A 20,036-nucleotide genomic window follows, 5' to 3' on the forward strand; every position below is an offset into this window, starting at 1 on the left:
TAATATTTATCTGTTAAAATTGGTAAAAGCGTAGATTCAAAGTTCATGTACGCAAATCCATTTGTGCATGATTTATCCACAATATGAAATAAATAATATTCCATGACACTATTTTAATTAAAGTGCTGATTTTTGTTTGTGGGGAGTCCTTTGTGAATTAATCTCTCAAGATGTGCTCAACAGTATCTTTAACAGGCAACAGAAATATTTCTTATTAAAAGACAATCTTGAATTGACTCAACACATTGTACAGTCTATGCTCTTGATGGAATTCACCCATCTGTAACATAGAACTAATTGGTAGTTAGTGATGCACAAGCACCCAAATATTTAATATATGAAGATAAAGCATTATAATGATGAATCAATGTTTAAGAATCTGTTTCTGGGTAGATTGGGATTTCTACTTTGACCTGGTTAAGGGACAGTCAGGCACACGATTTCACTCATTGTATGGTAACAGACCCGTTTTGCAAGTATTAGGTATATTCACTTTTCTAGAAGCAAATTTCCTATAACAAACATAAAATGATCGAATTAGTGCAATATCTATGATAGATTGCAAGGGAATATGTCCTTAATTTTTTTTTTTTCAAATATTACATTTCTGTAAACCCTTAGCGGAGAACAGTTCTACAGGAAGCACAAACAATACCAAACTACTACTTTTTAATTTCCCGCATGTTACTTCATAGGCCTGCTCCAGCAATTTTAAGAAATACCTTACATTTGTCTTTCAATTATTACCAAATCCTTAATCCTCACCTTTCATAAACAACCCACACCCACTCCCATTCTCTCAGAATGGATAACTCTTACTTTGGAAATGGGCACAAGGAAAAAAGAATTAGGAGCTGACTCTGGGTAAATACTTTTTAACTGTGTGAAAGTCACAGTAAGTTAAGTCTAAGTTGTTTTCTCAGACTAGTCCCAAATTTGAAACAAATTATGAACTTTAATTATTGAATATAGTGGCACTCCTAAACATCACACGTAGCTGAGCTGTCAGACAAATTAATGTTAACAAATTAATTATATCATCAAGCCTGATTTTACAAAACCATATTGGATAATATTGCTTAAAGAGTTACTTAATGCACTATAACAACCACAGTGGTTATGATGTATGGAGTACCATGGCACTGTTCTCTGGTAATGGGGTAAAATGTTTTGCAGGGGTTTGCTCTCTAACCTGAGTCGCTGCCAGGCACCAAGTGTCTCTAAAGTCCAGTTCCATGCATCAAGCTGTATGTCGATCCCATTGGCCATTCATGGGCTGAGAGTGCCAGTTTGAGATATAGAAATATGCGCAGAACTGACATTAGCTATCCCGAATTCTTGTTCTAGGCTGGGTAATGACTCTGCTCAAGGATGCTGCCCGGAGGTGGAGTATATCTCCTGCAGCAACTCTGAATGTGCAGTGCTTCATAGCGAAACCGTTAAATCACTAAAGTGGTCGTGGTGCATCGAGTAACATTTCCCATTTTATTTTATTTATATATATATATATATATATATATATATATATATATATATATATATATATATTATGAAGCCAGTGGGACTGCACTCACCTGAACATGCATAAATACGGTGCTGGTGCTGCTGGGGGCCAATTTATACAATTAGAGTAGGACCAGCCAAAGATGGGGTACATCACCGTTGTGGCAGGCTTATACAATGTATGCTCATATAATGCAACTAAACCACCATTATTTGTGCCTAGATTAGGTGTTTTAAAAAAAAACAAAAAACGAATACAATCTGTCAAGATTGAAGTTGCTGTTTAGTGGATAAGTGAGTGCGCTGGATCTTGTGTGTGTGTATATATATATATATATATATATATATATATAATTTAGTATTAAATAATAAGGGTTATATTATGAAAATGGAATAGTGAAAATCAAATACTTGAATTACAAGGGGCACTTAAAACAATCACTAATTACCAATAAGTTGATCTGTATTTATTTTATGGGGTGTGTGTGGTTGAGGCCCAGCTATAAACCTGCACCATTTGCAATATAACATTTTCTTTATTGTACACCAGTGGAGGTGTGGTGGAACGCTATGGATTTCCAAACATCCACTTTCTGTATTGCTAGTTGTGGGCACAGTGTCCTTGCTCAAACAGATTATAAACTGTCAACAAAGGCAAGTAAGATGTCTGTGTTTCATTGCAGCATTTGCTTTGACCATGTTTATCATAGTTTAGGCTAATTAATGTCAATTTCCATAATGAGGATCACTGACCTCATTTAGTGTTTGCAGTTTCATTTAACACTTTTGCTTCCAGTCTTGGTTCATAATAGTCTTATTGAAATACCACTCTCCAGAAGGGCCATCGTAGCAGTATATAAAAAGACATTCAAGCAGGAAGCATAAGGCTGCAAGCTCATGGTAATGATTTAATTAGAATGTGAGCCATCTTCTGATTGATAAACCATTCACTGCCTGACCCGTTCTTAATTAACCTCTTTGCTAATTGTGATACTGAGTCATATGAAATACATATCAGTGGAAACATTTTTCCTTTTAGATGGTGTATTTTGTCATATAAAAATAGTTCTTTTTTGAGAAAGGGCTAATGTTTTGGATCTTAAAACGTACCTCAAAAGAGAATGCATCTCAGTAATTAATGCATCTCCGTAATTAAATAATTATGTGATTAGTTCAGGTTGTGACTCTTGACGTAAGCTTTCAATGACTTTGACTGGCATTGATGAGTGACATATAACAAATTGAAACACTTAGACAAAAACACATTCAGACACTCTTACAAACATTTACAGACACATTCAAATGTTGTCGGGCATGCATACATACAGATGCTCATAGACTGGGGGGAGCTGGGTCGAGCAGCAGAGCTAAATCTTCGTATTGAATGAGAGCTCCAAACACTCGGCACTATTTTCTCCCTCTATGGGACTCAATATCCTGACTCTAAGGACTTAAGTAATACTGTTGAAGCACTATAGGTTGCATAACTAAGAAGCAAAAACTGAATTAACCACAGCTGTGCTTAAACATTGGGGATCGCTTGCAACAACTGCATGGTGAGGCTAGGCCCATATAACAGTTGATATAACAGTTAAGCAACCTTCGGGTCCAGGCATCGCTCTGTTGACAACTGCGGTGCTGGAGGTGCTTCTGGCGGACCTCCAGACAAACATCTAGACCGACTCACACAAATATACAGGTCCTGTTGGGCAGGCTGGGAGTCTTGGAGAATGCATACAGTGATTATGCACACCAAATTTCTGAACTGCAGCAGGTGGTACAAGGGCAACAAAACAAAATGTATGATTGCCGCTTTGCAGTGCTAGAAGATATGAGATACAGAAACGATGTAAAGATCGGAGTATCAAGTAGGACCGCGTCTCCTGAGACGTTTTCTGGCTGCACTACTGCCTCCAAAACAGGGCAAGACGGTGGGGCTGGGCAGATACCATATGACTTTGAAGCAATGTCACTCACGTTTTATGCAGACCTCTTGGGAGGTACTCTGGCGTATCGCTGGTGATTGTAACGTACACTCATGGTCCTTAAGAGCAAAGATTACCACATGATACACAATCTTAAAGAGGTGATAGCCCGGTTGGCCACACTGTATTTCCCTCAGGGCTCTCTGACCAACACTGGGCCCTGTGCATCAGACCGTGCACCACACCGATGGAATCCGGCAACTTCTGTCCAGTTTACCCATAGACAGTCCACACTGGACTTATATGCAGCAGTCACTAATTGGCTCCTCTAATGGGACAGCTTGTCCTCACTTAGTGAGGCCTTACCTCATTTGATTTAGTTTTGTTCGCACATTTTGTTTTCTTTAGTGCAATGTTAAGATGCATTTATCACCATCAGCTCGACTGGTTTCAGGACCAAATAAATACCCACCCACCTCCCTCTGCCACTACGTGGTAACGAGCATGTTATGTTGAATATAATTTCAAGCAACGTTATAAGATTTCTCCATATACCCAGTATTATTCCATTATCTTAGATCAGTTCAACCAGGTGTATTTTGCTAGGATCCTGATCATACATACCATAAAAACTTACAAAGAGCTGAAAACTGCCAAAATGTGAGCGAACAAGAGGTTAGAGTTGGTGGTTGGATGCCTAGGCCGTGTGTATGTCGATAATTAATTGAAGCCATGATTACTAGGATGAAGCCTGGCATGGGAGAAGCTGTGTTCGAAGGAAGGAAGGAATTTAAAAATAAAGAAATTCAAAACATTATAAAGATGGCAGAGAGGCAGTTAGTGACACTATCTCTTAAGAATAATAGGTAAATCAGGGAAAGTTAGGCAGCCAAAATGTCAAGTTGTAGAAGAGCACAGCAGACCTTGTGGTTTCCATAGAGAGGCAAGCCTATGCACTTAGGCTCAAAATGTTTACTTGAAATGCACAGCTGGAAAAATTCAAACTCATTGGAGAAAAGAGTGCATAGAAAGACAGTTTTTATTTTTTTCATTTCCCGCCTTTTTTCCCTATTAAATCTACCTAATTATTGTTTTCATTATGCTAAACTGTGTGTGACATTCAAAATGAGTGTGGTACCTAGAGCGTTAAATTCTTTGAATTTCCTTTTTTAGGAGCCTAATTTAAGATGTTTTAGAGAGGCTGTCTGTTAAAACTGTTAGATGGGAAAAGAGATGAGATCTGGATGTGTCTCTGTATCTGATGTCAGTCTTGGTCTGTCCAATTGTCTTGTCTCTGTGACAAATTATCTGGAGAATAGTGCAGCTGCATCTCGTAAGTGTACATCTGGGCCGAAAATGCTCCAGTTAAAGCTGTATAGTATTCATGGACAAATCATTTACGCTGTTACGATGGCACATATTCTTCTGTATCCTGTGACTCCCATCTATTTAAAAGTTTGACGCCGATCATATATGTAATATATTCACTGTAGTGACTTCTCACCTGTCTCTTTAAAATACCAAATTCTCCCAAGGCACAATAAAGTGGCTCAGTTACCAAAAACAAACTTCATCTAATCTGGTTCTATATAGCTGTGTCTGAATACTGTAGTGTTCATAGAATGCTTAAGGAAATGTAGGGAATATTTTTGCTTATGTATTTATCAGTCATGTTGACAAAACTTGACAGTGGGTTGAGCTTAAAGGACCACTCTAGTGCCAGGAAAACATACTCGTTTTCCTGGCACTAGAGTGCCCTGAGGGTGCCCCCACCCTCAGGGACCCCCTCCCGCCTGGCTCTGAAAAGGGGAAAGTGTTTAAAACTTACCTTTTTCCAGCGCTGGGCGGGGAGCTCTCCTCCTCCGATCCTCCTCTTCTCCTCCCCGTCGGCTGAATGCGCACGCGCGGCAAGAGCTGCGCGCGCATTCAGCCGGTCACATAGGAAAGCATTCATAATGCTTTCCTATGGACGCTTGCGTGCTCTCACTGTGATTTTCACAGTGAGAATCACGCAAGCGCCTCTAGCGGCTGTCAATGAGACAGCCACTATAGGAAATAGGAGAAGGCTTAACCCATTCACAAATATAGCAGTTTCTCTGAAACTGCTATGTTTATGAAAAAATGGGTTAACTCTAGAAGGACCTGGCACCCAGACCACTTCATTAAGCTGAAGTGATCTGGGTGCCTAGAGTGGTCCTTTAAAGTTCTGTTTCAGTTACAAATCAAATGTAATCATAATCCATCAAAAGAATCAGTCCCACAGAAGGGCAAACAGCAGACATCATGGGCAGAGGAGAACACAATGGCTGCATACAGGTTTTGAGATCTGGCACAAGGAAGAAAAGATAATAAATATCAATAGTGGCAAGGAGGGAGAGCATTATCATTAACCCCTTTTTTTTTTCTTTCTGTTGTGCATGGTATAACAGTAGCTTGGTCAGCCACAATAGCAGTCACAAGCGGTATAATAACACATATTAAACATAACGTGGCATATAGATAGGCAGCACATTTTTGTGTTTGAGGGGAGATATAGACAGTGGGTAGACAGTGATAGAGTGTGCGCTTTCCTTACTGTCTGTCATAGTTGTGGAAGAAAACGTTTTATGTTATAGTATGTGCTAGACAGATTGAGGTTAGCATATATATGAGCAGTCTTAGCTAGGTCAATGCGTTAAGAGTATGCTAGGCCGATTAACAGTGCTTCATCTATTTGCGTGCGAGCGAAGACATAGTGTGTCTTCAAACGTATTTACAGGTCGTTGCGGAGCAATTAAACAGCTTTAAACCAAAGAAAGTCCCGGGACCTCCCAGTTACGCCAGGCACCCTAAGTGTGCCTAAGTACAGTTACATATAGTTTAAAATAATAATTATGCTAAGTTTACATGTATTACAATAAGTGAAAAGCGTGGTTCTGGGAGATTGTCAGAAATGTTAAGAATGGTCGTAAGTTGGAAAATACATAGTTAAGCAACCGAGGGGGGGAGGCGCGAGGGCGTTAATACCTCTAATTCTTAATCGCCATGTGAGATTCAGCATACCATGACCCAAAATAATACAATTACAACGGTAATCATTGCCTGCCCATGATGTTCCCACTAGGGTTCTGTTGGCCAATGGCCCCTTAGGGTTGCACACGGACCATGCTATAGATTAGGCTGGTGCCGGGAGATTAGTTTCACTTTGGGCTCAAATGGTAAGGGTTTAACTACTATTACATGTGTAAATCATTGCATCTCGTGGTTCCATATACTGTGCAACATGGAGCTCACGATTACTGTAGGTAAGTCCTGGTTGTTCATCCGACGCCCGAAGCGTGGAGGGTGTCGCTGGCATGGTGGCTGTTATGCTGGTCTCCGGTGATGTCTCCCCGCCAGACCTCTCTCTCGCTAGACCCCCATGGGCCGGGTGCTGTAGCGCGGCTGCGGAGTGTTGCAGGGTCATTATGGCCACAGGGCTCGGTGTTTCTGTTGCAGGGGTCAGCTCCGGTAAGTCTCTTCATGATGTGTAGCCTCTTAGCCGCTTGTGTTGAAGCATTGGTCGAGGAGAGGTGCTTGGTGCTGCGCTGGTAGCTGGGATCAAGGTCAGATGCTTTTTTCATGTGCGTCGCTTGCTTTAAGGTCCCTGTGTTGCTTGTGTGCGGGTGGGAGAGTGTGTTTCTCAGGGCCCTCTGGTATCTGATTTGCCTGACTGCCATCTTAGATGCTCAGGGTACCTGCTTATAATATTTGCGTCTCGCCGCAGGTCTTATCCACGAGGCCACCGTTAGGTCAGCTTGTCGGTGGGTTGCCCCTCAGCTTTGCAGGGCTTTCCTGAGGCCTGCACACAGCTGGTCAAACACTTCCATAGGGGATATGTGTGCTTTAGAGCGGTTGCTCCGTTTTGTAGATCTAAGCTGGGCGGCCATTTTGACTGTACCTTGTGGGTCTGTTGCCCCGCCATGTCTTGTGGCTGTGTTGCACGCTTTCCTTGCTGGTCTGTGTGGCCAGAGTTTGTGGACCGGGATATCCCCCCCGGCCCAGAGGGGGAGGGACGGGACTCTATGTAGTCCTGCTGGGGGTTCAGGCAGGGGACGGGAGACCGGCCGTCTCTCCCGCCCGGAGCCGTCACCAGGCCGCAGCCTCACTCTTCTCGTCTTGGTCGGGCGGGATTCCGGTTTTCTGTATCTGAATGCTCCGCCCGTCTTTCTCGCTGATTAAGTCCCTGTTTGGTGCGGTTTGTGGACAGCAGGAGTCCCGGTAAGACGCTCGGGAAGGTAGTTTGTTAGGGAGCTCCTGCCATCATTAACCCTTTGACGACTTTCTATGCTGTCCTCAAAAGAGTGGGCTTAAATGCCGTTTGGGTTGTATGGAACATCCTAACTTTATTGGTGTGAGCAGGGAATCAATGGATACATGGGTCTCCCTTCTGTTAGCTGTGGTGTTTCTAAAATGGCAGGTGCTCAAAGAAGACCTCCCATGGTCTTCCAGCATGTCCCCATGCAGATTGTTACCAATTCTGGGCTTTGCCAGCTGCCCAGCATCGATCACAGTGTAACTGGCATGCCTGATTTGCAGCATTACAGGGATATACCTGTAATTCTGAAAACAGCCAGCAGCAACACACCACTCTCTACTGTTAACTAGAAAACCCACCTGCTGCTAGCAACAATGGTATTAGCAGAGGGTTTCCTTAGGTGTAGGGTTTATGACAGATTTGGTTAGAGGTAGGGTTTATGATAGATTTGGTGTTGAGGTAAGATAAGTGTTAATGCTGTTTTAGGGTTAGGGGTAAGGTTAGAGCAGGAATGGTTACAGTTATGTAAGCATAGGGTTAGATGCGGTATTGGTGCCAACTACAAAAAAGTATGTACCGGTATGTGCTAGACATATGCATATAGCAATCAGGACTGATAAAGGGATTTATTTTAAGTCCTTTTTCTTTAGTAGCACTGTATGTGTAAAATTATTAGAAGCAAAAACTTAACAAAAAAGTTATTTTCTTCACTTTTTGTATTGTGTTGGTATACATTAAGGTTATTTAAAGAAAAGGTCTCTCCAGCCTTCTATTAGAGTCTGCTGCTGGTCAATTCTAACAAACTGTACTTCCGATGCAGTTGAAAACAGACAAAAAAAAAAAGAGCGCTATCATTTGGAAATCTGAAGCATAATCAAAATTTGAATGTGTTGTATTTATGAGCAAAGTTAGAAATCAAAACAAAATGTAATTATTCAATAAACCAATGGTTGTGCAGAATTGACAACAGAGGTTATCCAATCAACCGGAATTGTGCAGAATACACAAGGGATTGGAAATCAATCCAAAATAGCTGACCTGGAACAATAGCGAAGTAGAAGAAATTACCCATTCTGCTATTTTTATCTAAGAATTACAATCCTCTTCCTAATTCTCCACAACTCCCATGTTTGTGAATAAACGCTATTGTGCTGTAAAACCACTTGCTAAGTCTGTTGAGCTTTGTTGCACAGTTCCTCGCGTCTCATGGTACAGATGTCTAGATAAATTTTTAGGTATAGTATAGCTCATTATTGAAATTGAATATGTTATTTCATTAGCCTTACCTGTGGATTAGGACCTCCCCATAGTAAGTCATCACGTGGCATTTTGGTTCTTTCATCTGTCTGTTCTATTTTATTTTCTTGACTAATTAAAATTTTGTTAAAGTTCATTATGGAGGTTTTTAATCTGTTGTAAGTGAGGACCCAACCATTGTTACGCAATATTACTCACTGAGGCTTAGCAGATTCCTGATATCCCTAGTGACCTCACTGTATGCAAAAAGCACTATTCACTCTGTAATTCTGCTTCTTCCTTGAATCATTAATGTGAAACATATCTGTTTGAGTATTCAAACTAGGAATCATGAGAACATTGCCAAGGCATTGTCGTGCTATTAATAAAAATGTAAGGATGCACACCAACTATGTTTTGTGCATAGAATTCAAAAAGGTTGGGGGGAGGGTGGGGGATTCTGGAATATTGTGGGAAATCATTTGGTCTATTGACTGAGAATACTCTAGAATTTAGTAGATAGGTGTAGTTTAGGCAATAATGCCTGATTTTGGCCTAACATATGCAACTCCTTTGTTATTTTTTCACAATTCCTTATTTAGTGTATGAACCCTGATCTAAGGTTTCAAATATGCTAACTACATCAGGTGTGTGGAACTCCTATCGCCTGACGCCCAGGATATGCACAGCGGCTACAATGGACTTCAGGGATCAGGTTCAGTGCTGGGAGTGGTCACAGAAAATAGTAATCATTCCCTCGCGGTCCAGCACTCACTAATGAGTAAGAATGCTGCCACTAGGATTCCCTGCCTGCGTTCAGACACCTTCCTTCAGAATGCTATGCAGGAGGGGAGCAAAACAAAGCACTTATACACTGCCAGCACACACCACAGACCAAAACTACACACATCACACATAACCAGAAAACACCTTGCACTACACTTACTCAGCCAGAGCACACATTGCATTCAAACAGCACCACACATATAATAAATACAGGCAACACACATTATAAACAGCCGGCCCACCATTCACACATACTGTGCTTGGGTCATTGCCCCTACGTCATACTGTGTTGTCCTGCGGCTCCTCCTTAGTGATTCAATATGCTTCTTTTGAGTCTATTAATAATATTTGCTGTTGCTATCCTGGAAGGTGTTGTTTCATCTAGCAGTTTACTCTACACTTCTGACTTCAGATCTCTTTCCAACTGTCTCAGTTGGTTCTTCACAAGGATTGTGCAGTCCTGAGAATGGATTTTTTTTTGACAAAGGTAGTCTCTTCCTCTAATAAAAGTAGAGCATGTTGTTCCCTCCTTTGTCCTTCACCTGTGAATAACTAGGAAAGATTTATGCCTTCCAAAAACTTGGTGACTTTTCATTCCACTATTAGCTGCTTTGTGATGATATGTTTATGAGACTTCAATGGAACAAATCTGCAAGAGAGCCACTTGGTCATCCCTGTATACATTTTCCAAATGTTATAATTTTTATATTTTTGGAACCATTGACAAGGCTTTTAGTTTTGTGTCATAATATCACAAGCAACATATGTGCCTTAACTGACACATTTAGTATTGCCTTTCATTCAGTTGTGGTGCCTTAGCTTGTGTTCAACTGGCTCCATTCACTTTGTTTTCTTCCTCTTTCCTCCTCTTTAAGTCTTAGAGCTGAGAATAGTATTGCTATATAGCTGAAGTATTGCATTATGGGTGTTTTACATCCTTTAGTTGGGAGTGACTTTATATTATGACACCCTGGCTCTCTCCAAACAGAAGGAAATTAATTTGTCAGATACAATACTTATTTTTGTGCATGCTATCTGTGCGTTCTGTACTTTATTCCAGAGCTACAACCAAAGTGTTTTGTGTCGTCACATAGCTTCATTCTGTAGTATTTTTTTCTGGTGTTCTATTTCTTTCCCCCCCTCCCCCCAAAACTGTATAATTATTTCAATATGTCAGGAATCTTGTCATCAATACATCAGAGACAAAATCTTCTCCTTGAGTCATAAGGCCTGTCACCTTAAATAATGTATTGTTCGTAATGTATTGTATTTACTCTTTTTAAAAAATATATATATATATATATGTTTTTCATGTCTCACAGGAGGAGTATCGGAATAAAGTTGAGGATTACATAAAGCGTTATGCCAGATGATGTCATATATACAGCTTCAAAACTCTGAGCCCTCTCCAGGAGAACAGGCCAGCTTCAAAGATGTCTCCAGAGTCAGGTGGGGGAAGAGACTGGAAACCACTGGACTGGTTTTGTACCCTCTCCCTTTCAAAGACTGAGACAAGTATTTTACCTCCAGCACCCGCACACCACCTCCGCAGTGTTCCTGCCACCTGGACTTAAAACAAAAAAAAATAAAGAAAAAAAAAATGCCGCTACTCATGTTCCTTCACCCTTCCGGTTTGGCTATTGACGTGTGTGTTTTATTTATGAAGAGGAGGGACTAAACCTTTCTCTTTCCTTTTTGTTTAGGTTTTTTTTTGTTTTGTTTTTTTAATGTCGCAAATAATCTTTAACAAATATATTAAGAGCCCATATCTGAAGTAAAGTAGAACAACAAGCAGTGTTACACACTATATCATAACAATATATCCTTTGCTTGTTGGTGGGTATTGCAGTAAATTGAAGTAGTGGCCATGTATGGTTCTGTTATACAATTTCTCTTGATCACAATTTCTCATTTAAAGAAAAAGGGAAAAAAATATTATTTAAGCTTTTGTCTAAACTGCAATATTAACACCAATATTATTGGTGTGTTCCAAATTGCAAATGATGTGTTTTAAGTAAAACCAAAAAGTTTTCCAACTCCTCAGAAAGTTGCTCAACCACATTGAAAACTCCATAGCCCTATTGTGGCTTACCTATTGCAGTGATTAATATTATACCAACTGATATCTACATATGTTTGCTTCAGATACCCAACTTGTACAGAAGGACTGCATCATGAACACGGTTACTTGTTGTGTTTATTGACTAAATAGTGCATTGACAATTACACTGACATGTTTAAAATTTTTTTTTCAAAAACAGGAAGTGGAAAATGTATCCAAATTGACTACTTTGGGCTTAATGCTGCTGTTTAATTTTCAATTTCCCACAATTCATTGTTGAGTTAATAAACATTCTATGAAATACAGATGCTGGAATGCCAAAAATCCAAGTAATGGGCCTTACTTATTGGTGGGCGTATTTGGCATGATTGAACATTTTAATTTTTTTTCCTTTAAGGGTGCCGTATTAAATTACAATAAATGCCATTATGCAAACTCCCTGGAAGGGAAAGTGTGTGCAGGGTGGATACACAAAAAATGTACTGTTTACCACAATAACAAAACATTTTATTATCTTAAGGTGCTTAGTGAAAAGTGTGTGTAACTGCAACCCTGAAATGTATGAAATGAGTGCTATGAATATACGGATATGCACTTTCTTTGCTCAGGCATGTATGTGATGTGTCCTGATTTCATATAGATATGGCTGGTAAGGGGCAGTGTTTTGATTTGTTGGAGTTGCATTGTATAAAAATGTTGTCTTGTAAGTTTACAAAACCTTGATCCTTCATACAGACTTATCTATCGAAGAAACAAACAAGGCTATTATTAGAGAATGTCATTCCTTTGCAATGGATTTTTTTTTTTTACTCCATCAGTCAAAACGACATGTTCCTCTTAAATCAGGGGAGGCCAATAACTGAAATCCAAGTTGTTGTAGAACTCGCAAGATGCTTTGGCAAATAATGAGGGTCTTGCTTTTGGCCACCCCTGCTTTGAATATTCACTATGCCAATTCTGCCCATTGTTGACTTTGATATTGATTTCCCTGTATAATAACATGTACAAAATGAATGTTGCTAATAAAATCTGCAATATCTGTAGTACAAAATCCAACTTCCCTTCCATTTATTGGCAAGGTTTTCTCTTGTGGTAAGTTAGTTACTATAGTCCACCTCTGTGTTGCAAACTTAAGTATAGCTTTGCAAATATCCGTGTTGAAATCAGGGAAAATGAGTAGTATACAGTGTGATGATCTTCAAGCTATTTTCATAGTACTTTAAACCTAGACTATGAGGATTTGTACTAAAATGAGAAAAAATAATTCTGTAAGGAATTAAAAAAAAAAACACACACACAAAAGAAAACTTCCCAACTGTTGAATATTAAGTGGGCCCCCAGTCTTGCTGTGAAATTTAATAAATTTAAACCTAGCTTCTGTTAAACACGTTATTTGTCTGTTGTATTGCACCAGTTAAAATACAAGAAATGTGTGGCCAGTCAATAGGAGATTAAATTGATTTGGAAACATTAGAGCATGTATAACCATTAGTGAATATTTGAAGGAACTCTTCAAGCTCCATAACAAAAACAGCATGGTGTGGTAGTTATGGTGTCAGGAGTACCCTTACTCCTCCCTTAATGTAAGTAGTCAAACTGTTTGTGAATGGATTGACTTCCTACCTGGAATCCATCAGACACCCATAACTGCTTCTTTAACACTCAGAATCTATCTTTCCTAAGCTAGACTTGGCCATGCAGATCTTTAACAGTTTTGCTGCTCTCATAGTTCTTGTGCGCTAGATCTATCAATCACGCATGAAAAGATGAAGTTACACAAACATATAAACTCAGGGTTACTCCCTTCACTAAGGTGAAAATTATGTAGAATTAAATTCATCATAACATCTTCACCTTACTGAAGTGGTTTTGTTGCAAAGATTGCAAAGTGAGAATGGTTTTACAACTTCCCTAGAGTCAAACAGGTGCTATTCGCCTGCTCCTGTGCTCCCAGAAGCTCCTTCTCCGAGCTAAAACCAGTGGTGAATGACTTAGCTCATTGCCGGAAAGCTCTCAGCTGATGTTCTCAACCAGTGAAGAGATTTCCACAGGTGTAGGCATCTCATGCCCAGGGGACCTCAGGCAATTTACCAAACTATTTGCAAATGGTTTGACCACCCGGATATTTCTGGCACCATAACAACTAGAGTAAGTTGTATTGGTTATGGCCTTTGGAGTGTTCCTTTAAAAGAACAGCTTCTCATTCACTTAAGTCATTGTGATGCGCTAAAGTTAATGGGTTTGTTTCTGACTTTCTCAGTGTTGTGCTGAGAGATCAAATTTTCTCGGGATTTCAGCAGAGAAAATAATTGTATCTTTATTCAAAAATACAAAAAGCTACTTGAAGTGTTTTGCTGCTGTGACAAAAAAATCTTTTAAACCTATACTTTTTCCCTATTTTATTTATTTTTGTCAGTCACTGTTTTTATGAGGCAATGATACAGAAAACATCAAAGCACAAACACAAAGTAGGTACATGATTATACAAATAGAAGGTGATAAAGTCTGGTAAAATTTTGGTACACCTAAAGATTCACATTTGTCTTACATGGGTCTAGGTGGCCTTATTTTATAATTAAAGAAAAAAAAAAGATGTAAAGTGTATAGCTAAGAGTATCAAAGCTTATAAGCAAGAATATACATAATGTATATAGCTGTATAACTAGTAAGTAGCAGAGTAAGAGAACCATCGCCCACCAGCAAATACCCACTAACTGCCCTCAACAATGCATTAAGACATTTAAAAGAAATAGTCAGCATTGGTGCAAATAACGGTAGACTGTAGCAGACGCAATGTGCCCCAAGCTAGGCATTTTAACAGCCAGGTTGGTTCTTTGCTCAGTTAGCCTATGCCCCGGCTGTTAAAAACCTTTGTGACAAACCACAAAGCACGGTCCTGCTGAACGAGTTCCGTAATGATTCCTAATTCTCCTCATCTCGCCTCAGGCTCCGGGGAGAACCATAGCACAATGTCCACTAACCCCAGTATCCATTTGGACCAGGTCGGAATCCTGAGTCCATTATGAATTTAATTCTTCCAGGTGTGTGAACTATGCTCAGGGGGTAACCTCTTCTTGGTATCCGACCCAGAAAGAGACGGATAGTCATTGTTGCCACCACGGATGACTTGCCTGATTAGGAAGGCAGTTGGTATGGTCCATGAGGAGAAGCAGGCCCAGAATGTCACACAGCATCTAACACTGCAAGGAAGGTCCATTATCTGTAACTGCAAAGTAGCGTGGTGTGCCAGGTTTCGACCGGTGGAGCCATGTCCGGAGAGTCCGGGTATCCCATCACCCCTTTTCCAGCCCCCCACCCCCCTCTAGTTAATGAATATGTCTTAGGAGCAGTAGACATACCATAACCTCCATTGCTCTGCGTGCTTTTCCGGTCTCCCCAGAAGACTAGCTATCGACCCTGAGTCGCCATTGCCCGATAGTCGGCCAGGTCTGCGTTTTCCACAGTAACGGTATCAATGCCTTGGCTGCGTTTAGCAGGTGTCTGAGAATTGATTTTTTGAACGCTGAGAGCGTGTCGTTTGTCTGGTGTAGCAGGGCTCGGTCTGCAGTCAGGGTCGTGGGTTCTCCCAATATTTTACGTATTTCTGCTTCAATTTCCTTCCAGTATGGTTGAATCTCGTCGCAGTCCCACCAGATGTGTTTGATAGTACCTATTTCATTTTCACATCTCCAGCAGATGTCTGGTATGTTTGGGTTGATCCGATGTAGGAGAGATGGCGTGCGGTACCAGTGTGACAACAGTTTATAGTTCATTTCCTGGTAGTTCGTGTTCGGGGAGCTTTTATGTTGCAGCAGCAATATTTGTTCCCATTGACCCTCCGTGTACGTGGTGTCCAAGAGGTCTTCCCACTGTCTCTTGAATAGGTCCTTCTTGTCCCTATCGCCTGTCGCCAGTCGTTGGTATATGGACGAGACGGTGCCATCTGCTTCGGGCGTCTGGAGGCAGAGTTGTTCAAACCAAGTCAAGTCCCTGTGTAGCTTGGTCCTGTTCGGGAGATTGTGGTAGAAATGCTTGAGTTGGGCATAGTGAAATCGGTGCATGAGGGTAGTTGTCCTTCGGTCCGATATTTCCCGTAGGGTCTTCAGTCCGGTTCCAGTTAGCATCATATGCAGCGATGTTTCGCTGCATGTTGGACCGCAAAGAGCCTGAGGGTGCTGTCTCTGGCCTCCCTGCCCGGGATGAACCCTGTTTGGTCCGGGTGAATCAGTCGCGGCATGTGGACCCGTAATCGAGAAGATAGTATCTTCGAGAAGAGCTTGATGTCCGTGTTGATGAGAGATATCGGGCGGTAGTTCCCCACTTGTTCCGTATTCTTGCCCGGTTTCGGAATCACCGTGATCGTCGCTGCTAGGGATTCCTTATAAAAGGAAGCTCCTTCCCGTAGGCTGTTGAGGGCATTAGCCAGCTTCGGTATCAGTTCGTCGCCGAACTTCTTGTAGTATTCTACCGGGAAGCCGTCCGGGCCTGGTGCTTTACCGTTCTTAGCTACTTTTAGGGCTAGTCTGACCTCCTCTTCAGTCACCGGCACGTCCAGCGTTTCTGCTTCCTCCGGGGTGAGGGCATCAGGGCTGAAGTCCTGCAGGTAGTTCACCGTGTCCATGTGTTTACGCTCGGCGTTGGGGACCTCGGTTGAGCCGTCTATGTTATAAAGGTTCATGTAGAAGAGCTTGAATTCCTCAGCGATTTCTACAGGGAATTGCGACAGTCTGCCTCGTCTGGTTCGCAATGCATGTACCTGAGCTCTGTTTTGCGGTCCTCGTAGCATTTGGGCCAGCAGTTTCCCGCCTTTGTTGGCGTGTCTGTAAAAGAATATTTTGGAGCGCTGCAGTTGTCTCGCATATCTGTGTTCTATGATGTCCGTCAGTTGTCTCCTTTTAGCGATGAGGTCCGTATATGTCTGGTCACGTTGAGATCTTTTATGCCTCAGTTCTAAGGCCGTTATCTGTTGGGTGAGGTCCCGTAGTTGCCGTCCCGCGTCTCTTGTCTTCTGCGCTGCTATCCGTATTAGGTGTCCGATCAGGACGCTTTTGTGCGCTTCCCATATCGTCATGCCTGACAGTTCCTACGTCATATTTTCCTCGAAGTATTGACGGATGTGCTCAGCTATTTGCGTTCTCGTCGGTTCGTCCAGAAGTAGGGCATCGTTGAGTCTCCATGTCTTTTTGGTCGGGCGATACAGGGGTGATTCCATTTCCACTTTCACCGCACTATGGTCCGACCAGGGAGTAGGTTGGATGTCAGCCTTCCTGAGGTAGGTAAGTCCCTCCTGCTGTATGCAGATGTAATCAATTCTGGAATACCGGCGGTGTAGTGTGAAGTAGTACGTAAAGTCCCGTTCCACCGGGTGTAGTGCCCGCCATGCGTCATGCCATGCGAGTCGAAGGTCCCTGAGGGCCTTCAGGATGGTCTTAATTGTCGAGCTCGGTACACGGCTCCGTCCCACGGACGTGTCCGTCAGGGGGTCCAGTGGGACGTTTAAGTCTCCACCCAGTATCAGGACTCCTTCCACGAACTTGGCCAGTTTCAGCAGTGTTCTGCGAATGAAGCTGGCTTGTCCCGAGTTCGGGGCGTAAATGTTTGCAAGTGTGTGTTTTTCTGGCTATTTCCCCTTTCATGAATAGGAATCTACCGTCGGCATCAGCTAACTGGTCGGAAGCCATAAATTGGAGGTCAGCTGCGATCAGAATGGCAGTACCCGCTTTCTTCAGAGAGGGGTGGTTACTGTAGAAGTTCTGCTGGTAGTACCGGTTTTTAAGTAGAGAGTTCGCTTCCGTCTTCAGGTGGGTTTCCTGGAGGAGTGCAACTGAGACGTGTTGTCTCTGAAGGTCTCGCAGAGGATGGGATCTCTTTTCGGGGGCATTGAGTCCCCTGCAGTTTTGCGTAAGTATGGTTAGGGGTGTTGGGGTGTAAGCCATCGTGCGAAATGTGTAACGTTACACCAATCTGCCTATACGCGTGTCAGGGACCCAGACTCGCCGGACTACTAGCTGCGCAGGCAGGTAGAGGCCGGGGGGGAGGGGGGATTCAGGTGGTGGATGCGTGCGCGCAGGGATGTAGCGGCTGTTTGGGAACCCAGGAGGAGGGATGCGGAGAAGAGGTGTGTGTTGCCCCTCCCGCAGGAGCTAAATTACGTCCTGAGTGTTGGTGTCTTGGTGTGTGTCAATGTGTGAGGGTGTAAGCCCCTACAATCAATGTGTGGGGTCGTCTCACCCTAGTTCGGGCAGAGTCCCGTGTAACATAGAAACATAGAAACATAGAATGTGACGGCAGATAAGAACCATTCGGCCCATCTAGTCTGCCCAGTTTTCTAAATACTTTCATTAGTCCCGGCCTTATCTTATAGTTAGGATAGCCTTATGCCTATCCCACGCATGCTTAAACTCCTTTACTGTGTTAATCTCTACCACTTCAGCTGGAAGGCTATTCCATGCATCCACTACCCTCTCAGTAAAGTAATACTTCCTGATATTATTTTTAAACCTTTGTCCCTCTAATTTAAGACTATGTCCTCTTGTTGTGGTAGTTTTTCTTCTTTTAAATATAGTCTCCTCCTTTACTGTGTTGATTCCCTTTATGTATTTAAATGTTTCTATCATATCCCCCCTGTCTCGTCTTTCCTCCAAGCTATACATGTTAAGATCCTTTAACCTTTCCTGGTAAGTTTTATCCTGCAATCCATGAACCAGTTTAGTAGCCCTTCTTTGAACTCTCTCTAAGGTATCAATATCCTTCTGAAGATAGGGTCTCCAGTACTGTGTACAGTACTCCAAGTGAGGTCTCACCAGTGTTCTGTACAATGGCATGAGCACTTCCCTCTTTCTACTGCTAATACCTCTACCTATACAACCAAGCATTCTGCTAGCATTTCCTGCTGCTCTATTACATTGTCTGCCTACCTTTAAGTCATCAGAAATAATCACCCCTAAATCCCTTTCGTCAGATGTTGAGGTTAGGACTCTGTCAAATATTCTGTACTCTGCCCTTGGGTTTTTACGTCCAAGATGCATTATCTTGCACTTATCCACATTAAATGTCAGTTGCCACAACTCTGACCATTTTTCTAGTTTACCTAAATCATTTTCCATTTGGCTTATCCCTCCTGGAACATCAACCCTGTTACATATCTTAGTATCATCCGCAAAAAGACACACCTTACCATCAAGACCTTCTGCAATATCACTAATAAAAATATTAAAGAGAATGGGTCCAAGTACAGATCCCTGAGGTACCCCACTGGTGACAAGCCCAAGCTTTGAATATACTCCATTGACTACAACCCTCTGTTGCCTGTCGCTCAGCCACTGCCTTACCCATTCAACAATATTGGAATCCAAACTCAAAGATTGTAGTTTATTGATAAGCCTTCTATGTGCAACAGTGTCAAAAGCCTTACTGAAATCTAGGTAAGCAATGTCTACTGCACCACCCTGATCTATAATTTTAGTTACCCAATCAAAAAAATCAATAAGATTAGTTTGGCATGATCGCCCTGAAGTAAACCCATGTTGTCTCTGATCTTGAAATCCATGTGTTTTTAGATGTTCAACAATCCTATCCTTTAACATGGTTTCCATCACTTTCCCCACTACTGAAGTAAGGCTTACTGGCCTATAGTTGCCCGACTCCTCCCTATTACCTTTCTTGTGAATGGGCACAACATTCGCTAACTTCCAATCTTCTGGGACTACTCCTGTTATCAATGATTGGTTAAATAAATCTGTTAATGGTTTTGCTAGTACACCACTAAGCTCTTTTAATAGCTTTGGGTGTATTCCATCAGGTCCCATTGACGTATTTGTCTTTACTTTTGAGAGTTGAAATAGAACCTCTTCCTCTGCAAACTCACGTGTAATAAATGACTCATTTATCCTTTTTCTTAACTGAGGTCCCTTTCCTTCATTTTCATCTGTAAATACCTAACAAAAATATTCATTGAGGCAGTCAGCTAGACCTTTATCCTCATCTACATACCTTCTGGGTGGGTGGCCAGCGCCGTACCACTACACGGCGAGTACCGGAGTGGCTGCAAGCGTGGTTCTACCAGTAGTCCTGGTATACTCGGGTCTAGTTCGGGTCGTGGCTATCGCCAGGCGGCGTCAGTCAAGTGTGTGCGTCTCTCGGGGTTTGATTCGGGTTCCTGTTCCGCTAAATGTGCGTCTAGTACTGTGCACCAGGTTGTCGGGTCATGCGCTCATGGGTACTCTCTATCTGGGGACTGTTTTGTTAA

General features: G+C 42.0%; 1 protein-coding gene across 3 annotated transcripts in view; it reads left to right on the plus strand.

The window, feature by feature from the left end:
• UBE2F (ubiquitin conjugating enzyme E2 F (putative)) overlaps positions 1-13,081 on the plus strand; it is a 233,784-nt gene extending 220,703 nt beyond the window's left edge. For all 3 annotated transcript variants that reach the window (XM_063429974.1, XM_063429977.1, XM_063429976.1), the window contains exon 10: positions 11,049-13,081. In XM_063429974.1, coding sequence (XP_063286044.1) covers positions 11,049-11,099 — 51 coding nt within the window. In that variant the 3' untranslated portion in view covers positions 11,100-13,081. The remainder of the gene's footprint in view (positions 1-11,048) is intronic.
• The last annotated feature ends 6,955 nt before the right edge of the window (positions 13,082-20,036 follow it).

The sequence above is a fragment of the Pelobates fuscus genome, chromosome 8 (genome assembly GCF_036172605.1).
Source record: "Pelobates fuscus isolate aPelFus1 chromosome 8, aPelFus1.pri, whole genome shotgun sequence".
Classification (NCBI taxonomy): domain Eukaryota; kingdom Metazoa; phylum Chordata; class Amphibia; order Anura; family Pelobatidae; genus Pelobates; species Pelobates fuscus.